The sequence below is a fragment of the Mus caroli genome, chromosome 2, assembly GCF_900094665.2.
Source record: "Mus caroli chromosome 2, CAROLI_EIJ_v1.1, whole genome shotgun sequence".
NCBI classification, from domain to species: Eukaryota; Metazoa; Chordata; class Mammalia; order Rodentia; family Muridae; genus Mus; species Mus caroli.
In genome coordinates, this window is record NC_034571.1 from 118,501,338 (window position 1) to 118,510,680 (window position 9,343).

General features: G+C 43.2%; 1 protein-coding gene across 1 annotated transcript in view; it reads right to left on the reverse strand.

Annotated features, from left to right (window-relative positions):
* Window positions 1–9,343, reverse strand: part of Secisbp2l (SECIS binding protein 2 like) — a 48,623-nt gene that overhangs the window by 33,497 nt on the left and 5,783 nt on the right. Inside the window, exons 2-5 of the mRNA XM_021150851.2 lie at window positions 7,822–8,000; window positions 5,157–5,481; window positions 3,433–3,568; window positions 159–385 (exon numbers count right to left, since the gene is read on the reverse strand). Coding sequence (XP_021006510.1) covers window positions 159–385; window positions 3,433–3,568; window positions 5,157–5,481; window positions 7,822–8,000 — 867 coding nt within the window. The remainder of the gene's footprint in view (window positions 1–158; window positions 386–3,432; window positions 3,569–5,156; window positions 5,482–7,821; window positions 8,001–9,343) is intronic.

The following is a 9,343-nucleotide window of genomic DNA, read 5'->3' on the forward strand; positions in this document are numbered from 1 at the left end:
TATTTTCAATAATCGTAAAGTACTATGATTACTAAAAATTGCTCAAAAAAAAAAAAAAAAAAAAGAATGCTTCCACTTCAGCAAAGAACAAAAGTACCAACAACAGGACTAACAAAAAGCAAACAAACACAAACTAGAAACACTGAGGTACTGCGCACATTCATGGTCCCAGAGGCAGGGTCACACAGAGCCCCTGGTGCAGGCTGGTTGTTGTGCTTGGGACTGCAGTAGCCGCTGTCGCTGTCGATGTCAGCTTCACTGGCGCCCTGCTCACTGGAGGACTCTACAGCAGGGTGGGACGCTCTTCTCCTCCTGCCTTTGGCTTTCCAGAGCATTGTGGCTGTGCTCTCCGAGAGAGACTTATTAGCGATGTCTGATGGGAAATCTACAAGGCAAGGCAAGTGGACAATTCTCCATGATGGCCAAGTTTTTTACATTGTTAAATTATAATTAAAATGACAGAGTTTGTAAATGGAGAAATATGTGACTCTTTGAAAAAATCACTTAAAAATGTTCCTAATAACTTGTAATAGTGTCGTTATAAAAATAAATCCTTGTATCATAATACTAAAATCATCAGTCATTTAAGAGAGAACATGGCAAACCTGGCACAGCCACCACGTGTGCCCAACAGTCTCCCTCCCTTCCCTCACCACTGTGTTCAGTTTTCACTCACTTTTCCTTGTGGATTTCCCATGGATTTTCCTATTTCTAAAACAGTAATCATGTACTTTTGCAGCCTTTGGCTATATCACTAAAATATCAGCTATATCTTCTTATTCCCAGCCCCTCCACATTAGTTCTAACCTTCGGCTGTATGGAGCTAATTAATAAATGCCACTGTAGAACAGACTACTTTTGCATGAATAGACCAATGCATTTATCCTTTTATTTCCACTCACATTGCGCTTTGGTTGTTTTGCTATTAAAAGCAACCCTATTGGCTGGACGTGGTGGCATATGATTTTAATCCCAGTATTTAGGAGGCAGAGACAGGAGATCTCTGAGTTCAAGCTCAGCCTGATCTGCAGAGCTTAGTTACAGGCCAGTTAGTGCTCACTGAGTGACTATCTCACAAGAAACACACAACCCACTGTTGATTGGAGGCAGGGGGCATAATAATCAAAATGTGTGCATGAAACTGTCAAAGAAAGAATTCAATGAAAACTAACAGTCTGGGACTCCCGACTATAAGTGTGTTCACTTGGAAGTTTCTGTAAGGCAAATATGAATGGGTCTTATAGGACACACAGATTCAAATTTGGTAATGCTAAATCAATAGTGAAGGTGGTTAAAACAACCTACATTCCAACAGTAGTAAATAATGCCCACTGATTGACATACCAATACTTGACACTGCCTCTCTAACTGTACGGTACAGGAACGCAGCTAACGCTTGTGTATTACCTTACATCTGGACAACTGGGTTTTTTACATTTTATCAATTTATTTTATGTGTGTTATTTGTGGCATGAGTGCCATGGTTTTGGCCAGCTTGTGGGAGTTGGTCTTCTTCATCCACCATATTGGTACTGAGTATCAAATGCAGGCTGTCCAGTGTGACAACAAACACCTTAACTTGCTGAGCCATCTTGAGGCTCCCTGTTTTGACTCTAGCCATCTTAAATTCTTATTACACAAGTTTGGTTGTTGGGGCACACTGTGTGAAGCTGTGTCTCTGTCCTTCCTCATCTACCTAAGGCATTCTCTGATTGGCTTTAGTAAAAATATGATGGCCAATCAGCTGGGCAGGAAATGGAAGGCAGAACTTTCTGGGAAACACAAAGGAACTCTGGGAAGAAGAAAGAGGAAGTGCTTTTTGCCAGGATACATGAGAGGAAATGGACGTGTTGACTATGGGCTTAGAAGGTATAGCTAACTGCGTGGCAGATGGTACTAGGTGGTCACTCAGGTTAACTTAGATGAGCTAGTTGAGTTTGCCCAGCTAAGTCCTAAGCTCTGTGTGGTTATTTGGGGGAACTAGATGGTTAAGGAGTAACTGCTGCCATGTTAATTTCCAGCATTAACTAATACATACAGAATAATCATTTTACACTTAGTTCAAAAGTAAAATGAACATCTACAAAACAAAGTAATTTTTATCTCTTATTGACATCAGGCAGTCCTTAGAAGTTAAAAACAAACATAGACAGTCTACTCAATCATGCCTCCAGTTCTGAGCTTTCTGGAGGCTGAGCAAAGAATACAAAGTCTCTCTTCTCTCTTCCCTCTCCTCTCCTCTCCTCTCCTCTCCTCTCCTCTCCTCTCCTCTCTTCTCTTTCCTCCATCCCTCCCTCTCCACACCCTCCCATCCCCACCCCCACCCCAACCCCTGGAGACAGGGTCTCTCTACATAGCCCTGGCTGTCCTGGAACTGGCTTTATAGACCAGGCTAGGCTCAAACTTGAGATCCACATGCCTCTGCCTCCCTAGTGCTGGGATTAAAAACACGTGTTCCTCCCACCCCCACCCCAAAAAAACAAAGCCAGGCATGAGGTCCCTTGCCTTTAATACCAGCTCTTAGAGGCAGAGGCAGACGGGTCTCTGAGTTCAAGGCTATCCTGGTCTACAGTGATTCCCAGGACAGCCAAGGCTACACAGAAAAACCCTGTGTCAACCAACAAACAAGCAGCGTCACCACCTGCAGCTCAGAAGGCACTTTAAGGACCTTGCCAGGGTTTACAAGCAGGTGTAGGAATGGGTCGCTGTGAGGAAGGACAGCTCTGGGACACATGGCTTTCCCCATAAATACTGTAGGCATGGGAGCCCATTAAACACACTGCTTTAGGCCCTACAAACCACACAGAAAGATGGTTTTAAACTACTCCAAGATCCTCTTTCTGCTCATATAAAATGTCATATGACTAAATATCCAAAAGAAAAGACTGCATAATGAAAAGCAGCAAGCTATTTCATTCACATCAATCTAGATTCTCTTGTATATGTCAGTATTTTTTTAAACTTTTGTGAACACATATAACTTATATATAATAATGAGTTTCATTATGACATTTACAAATCTTTTAAATTTAATTTTAATAGGAGGAGGGTAGTGTGCCTATGAGCGCAGGTATTCACAGAGACCAGAGGTGTCAGACTCCATAGAACTGTAGTTGCAGGCCGTTGAGAGGCACATGACATGGCTGTTGGGAGCCCATCACCTGTCCCCTGGAAGAGCCATCTCTGCAGTCCTTACAATATTCTTTTGAGACAGGGGTCTCAGCATACAGCTGAGCTGGTCTTAAGCTCACCAGGCTGAGACAGAATCCCAAGCAGAAGCTAGACAGACATACTAGCCAAGGCATCAAGGTCTAGGCTCAATTCAAAGGAAGGAAAGCAACAGAGGACACTCAGCATCAACGCTGATCTACACACATCTCCCCACACATGTGAGAGTAGACAAGTACGTAAACAAAAAGAACACTGCCTTACCAGTTTGCTGTGAAGCATCTACCAGAAGCACAATTTTTGATCGGCTATCAGGACCTGTTGCGCTTGTTTCTTTCTGAGTAGCCACATTCTTCACCTGTGGTCTTTTGTTTTTTATATGTTGTTGTAAAAGCTGCGGCTGGGGGTGGGGGGAGGGAAGACCACAAGAAAAACAGAAGAAGTAGCCAGTGAATGAGTGATGTACTAAACATAACCTACACACCCATTACACAAAGATCTAAATGTATACCACAGATCACTGGCTCTTTGCTGGTTTTGTGGAATTATCAACAAGAAGCATCAGAAGCTAAATGATGTACCATAAGCACATTCACACATTCTTTATCTAAAAAAACATTAGTTTGGGATTCTTTCTTTGCCTTGTGAGCTCAAGGCCAGCTCAGCTACATTCTGAGATCCTGCCTCAAAAGACTTTTGTAAGGACTGCAGAGACAACTTAAAACTGCTTAGCAGAGGACAGGTGACTGGCTCCCAACAGCTGTGCTGAGTGCTTCACTAAAATGAACCTGACTTCAGTTTAGTTTTTAGCTGAATTTCTATTTTTAAATCAATTATTAACTATTAACAAAGTTTAAATAGTGTCATATGAATACATTTTTAAGAGGTAATAAAAGTATGAAAATTTAACGTCACTAAATTCATAACAAAGATGAGCAAAATATTTCTGCCTTGGAGTCCAAACAAAAAATATGAAAAAGCTGCTTTCTTTCTTCAGATTTTTAAACAGGAGTGATTGTTCCTCAACAGCAATTTACACCCCGAACTCTGAACTCAACTTCAAGTTTCCGAACTGAAGCTGCTGAGAAGGCGTTCTGAACATCCTACTCTTCTGACGCCTAGAAATTATACACTACTAGCTTGCTTTTCAACCTGTTTCCTTTCATTCTTGGTGGTCCCCAAAAGTTGCCTTGACTCAATGTTTCCATGAACCAAGGTAAAAGTTTTCCAAGATAATCTCTGCTGTTTGTTTTTTCATTTTTAAAAATTATGTCAAAATGTAGCAAAGACTTTACTGAGGAAACTACTGCAGTCTGGAGAAAGCAACAGTTCTGGTAGTGACAGAAATGTCTCCTTGTGAGCAGTGTTGATTACAAACAGGCTTTTCTTACAGCTTCAATATTAAGCCCTTTATGGAATTAATGGAAAAGGAAGCGTTGCATTGCATCTTTTACACACACACACACACACACACACTTGCATCAGGTCCTGGCCTTGAATGGGAGAGGCTTCATCCCTTACTTGTTTCTTCCTCTCCTGAACGACTAACAACTCCGAATCCTGACACTGTGGTTCAAGGACTCTGAGGAGCCACTAACACTTTTTTTCCTTCTTCTGCTGATTTTAGAAGACTGAAACAGCTTGAGGTACAGTGACATTCAACCACATGATCTGTTTAGTGTTGCCATTGTCACTGTACAATTTTAGCACTAAATCAAAATAATTTAGAAATAATTATAAATTATGTTTATGTAAAACTCTATGAATGATCATGAAGATGACTTGAAATTATACTTTCAATCAAGAGGGGTAATAAATCACAAGAAAAAAAATTTAAATAATATACCTACAACACTTTTTATTAGTGATGTATACTTTGTATCAAATTAAGCATTAAAGGCCAATGGTACAAGTAGTAAATTACCTATGCTAGTACTAACAACAGAAATATCATATTTAAAAACTACACACAGAGTGTGGCCACTCACTTTTGGCACCACTGGCCCTCTGTTACCATTCCTGCTCCGATGACTGGACAACGGGAAGGCCTGTCCCAGCTGATTTGGACGCTCGGTGCATTCTGTGGTTATGGCATTGACGGTGTTTGCAGCCTGGAAGGTGCTGGAGTAAGGGGTAGGGAAAGGATGATAGAAGCCCATAACTTGGGCACAGGGTGCTGGCATCAGCTGGTAATAGGTGTACTCTGTGGAAACAGGTGGCTGAGCAGATATAATGGGGTAGGCAAGGTAGGGTCCAGTAGGACTTGGGCTGGGCTGCTGCCATCGTATATCGTTGTTATATAAAGGAAACTGTCTGCAAAACCAAACAAGAGAGAGAAAAAAAAATCTATTGACATCCAAGAGTAATATCAAAGCAGAAAAAACAACAAGACACAGAGAGCAGTGCCTTCACAATACTCCTAGGGAGAGGCACCACTGACACCATCAGCTTTTTTTGCTGATAACCTGCACTTGTAATACCCATGAGCACGGCAGCATAAGAGAATCCAGCCTGAGAGCTTGCCACACTCCACATCCATTTATTGTTTCCCAACCTGCTCTCAAACTCTTCAAGATGTCTGCCTAAAAGTGAAACACCTAGCTCAGGTCGACATTACAACAGCCCACAATCTGTGCACAATGCCCACACTGTAACGGCCAACCCTTACATAGAGGCCCCCAAAACCTGCTTTAGTCACTTAGCCAGGTCTTGCCCTGGCTCCTCTCCTTGGCAACCTAAGACCCATTCCCAAGGAAGTCAGGTAGACTCCCCTGATACCTTTCTCCTACATGCAGTTCCTACACAGCACCAGCAACGCTGTCCTGTCCCAGCAGCACCCTGGATCCTACATGCAGTTCCTACACAGCACCAGCGACGCTGTCCTGTCCCAGCAGCACCCTGGATCCTACATGCAGTTCCTACACAGCACCAGCGACGCTGTCCTGTCCCAGCAGCACCCTGGATCCTACATGCAGTTCCTACACAGCACCAGCGACGCTGTCCTGTCCCAGCAGCACCCTGGATCCTACATGCAGTTCCTACATAGCACCAGCGACGCTGTCCTGTCCCAGCAGCACCCTGGATCCTACATGCAGTTCCTACATAGCACCAGCGACGCTGTCCTGTCCCAGCAGCACCCTGGACCACAGTTGCTGCGGAGAAAGAAGGGGTCCTTTCCTCACTTTTGCAATGACAAAGCAAAACGGAAGGAAGTTTACTACCAAAATCCTAAGAATACTTAGATACTATGAAGGATGGGTGGTCATGAATTCCTAACAAGTACCTCACATTGAGGCAAGAAAACAAATTTCTCATACTGAGCATGGCTATTTTGCTACAGAGAAAACTACTATTATTATGCTTAGTCTATAAAAATTCTCTACATTATTTAATAGTGCGATGTTTAAAAGAACAAACAAACAAAACCAAACAGAATCTCATGAAGCAAAGGCATCTTGAATTCATGATCCTCCTGCCTCTACCTCTCCAGTGCTGACACCACACCCAGCTCAGTTCAAAGATTATTAGTGAAGTCCAAACTCAGCTGAGGATTCTGTAGTTGCTACTGTTTATACCTTGAAAAGTCTGTAGTAAGAAACTCAGAATATGCCAGGCATGGTGGCGCACGCCTTTAATCCCAGCACTCGGGAGGCAGAAGCAGGTGGATTTCTGAGTTCAAGGCCAGCCTGGTCTACAGAGTGAGTTCCAGGACAGCTAGGGATACACAGAGAAGCCCTGTCTCGAAAAAAAAAGAAACTCAGAATATTCACTGGGGCATTTCTACTAGTCTGGTAGTCTCATAAATCACACATCCAGGATTACGAGTGAGCCACACACTCACTGTGGCTGTGGACACATAGGAGCGCACCTGCAGAGAGTGTGCAGAGCTGCTGAGCCACAGAGCCTCCCTCCCCATTTATCCCACATTTCCAGTACGTGGCATAACTTGTTAGAGACTGAAAGTACATCTATATGTCAATACAGTGAACTATGACTTTCCCATCATCCTGGAAGAGTCAGCAAGCAGATCACAACTCCCACAAGCCCCACAAGCCCTACCCTAGATGCTACGAGGCACGTGCTATCTGAGCTGAGGGAAATTTGCTAGATTACAGAAACCACCAGATGAGCAGTCAGCAACCATGGCACCTCAATGCCTGTACCTCGTGGCTTTTTCTTGTGCCAGACACTGTCCTGGCCATTATGAGAGTAAGCACTTAATCTCAAAAAAAGGTTTCTTATATTACACATATCCCCTGGGTCACTATACTGTAATATATTTCAATGGCATTTCCTCTTACAAAGAATAAGAAAATAATACATGTTGACAGCTTTCAATTTTCTGCATAGTTTTACTTCCTCTTAAAAAACACAAATAGGGATGGAGAGATGGCTCAGTGGTTAAAAGCACTGACTGCTCTTCCAGTGGTCCTGAGTTCAATTCCCAGCAACCACATGGTAGCTCACAACCATCTGTAATGGGATCCGATGCCCTCTTCTGGTGTGTCTGAAGACAGCTAAGAGTACTCATATACATTAAAAACAAAAAACAAAAAATATAAATAAATGATTAAAGTTTGAAAGTTACAGAGGAAAAAGACTACTGTCCATTGCCAAGGTCTATTTCCCAGCAATAAAGAACAACGGAGTTACCTATTGGACTGGTTTTCCTGAACAAACGGGTAACAGGTAACCAGATAACTAGGGATTGGAGTCGGCTCCACCCCGGAAACACTTCCACCATCACTGGGGAGAGCCATGGGGAGCACAAAGGCATCCAGATTCTTCTTCTGGGGGATGAACGGCTCCACTTCAGCCGAGAGCTTCACATTCTTTAGAGAGAAAACAGAAAGCATGGGTTATAAGTGAACAGCCAGTACACACTTGGCACTTAGAGTCTACAAACACTATCCACAGGGCATGCTCAAGCGACAAAGTCAGTGTAAGGTAAGCAAGTACCCACAAAACAGGGAAGGACTTATCACACGCCACAGCGCTGGAGCAAAGTCAGTTCTTGTCCAGAAGAGCTGTTAGATAGAAATAAGAAGCCAAACCTCAGGACTAAAGAAAGAGTAGTAAGAAATCTGGCTCTTTGGACAAAGCTGTATTTCTTGTTAATTCTGGAGGGGAGAAAGCCATCCAGCTCAGGATTTGAGGAGTAATTTCATGTCTTTGAATAGCTGAAAAAGTCATCTATTGCTGTCTGTGGCAGGAAATTCAGTTTTGTCCATTGTTGAAGGGAAATGTCTTCGATGAATCAAAAACATAAAGGAAAAATTATGTTTCATACTTAAACTCGGAGGGAAAAAATGAGAATAACTTGGAGAGTAACCTTTCCTGGTAGGTATCTGTGCACATCACTGCCACCCTAAGGACTTCTGTGTCAGTCCCTTGGTTCCTGTGCGTCTTTCCTATAATACAGCTCCAGACAGTTAAAAGCCACAGAAAACTCTACTCTGGGAAAATACACACATGGAAAAGTATTAAGAAAATGAGCTCTTTAACAATGTGGACAGTAACACACTCTTAGGAAGAAAGAAACAGCAGTTAGGTAGAACTTGGGCCCCCTGGCAAGTTCTGTAGTTTAATTAGAGGAATTGACAAGCCATTGAACTTAGCAAGTTGTACACTGATTTAAGTAATTTTCTGCAAGTTCTATTTAACAAATTTAAGTTTTTGAAATATAATATCATAGGATGTGGACAGGGTGGCTCATTAGCCCATACGAGGCTGAAGCAGGAAGAAGCCATGCGTCTGAGGCCAGCCTGGGCTAAACACTGAGCTCAGGCCAGCTCTGGATATATCAAGACTGTCTCTCAAAACGGAGGCTGGGGAGATTGGAGGTCTAACTCAGTTGGTAGAGTACCTGTCTAGCGTGCGTGAAGAAGCCCTGGGTTCAGCTCCTAGTACCGCAGGAGTTGGGCACGGTGGTATGTTTAGAATCCCAGCACTTGAGAGGTAGACAAAATCAGGAGATTATGGGCTCAAAGCTCTGTGTAGTAGAGGACAGAGGAGTTTTGAACTCATAATCCTTGGTTTTTAGCAAAGAGAAAGAAAAAGAGAAGCCACTCTAGTCAACAGCTGCACAGGCTGCACAGGCTGCACAGGCTGCACAGGCTGCACAGGCTGCACAGGCTGCACAGGCTGCACAGGCTGCACAGGCTGCACAGGCTGC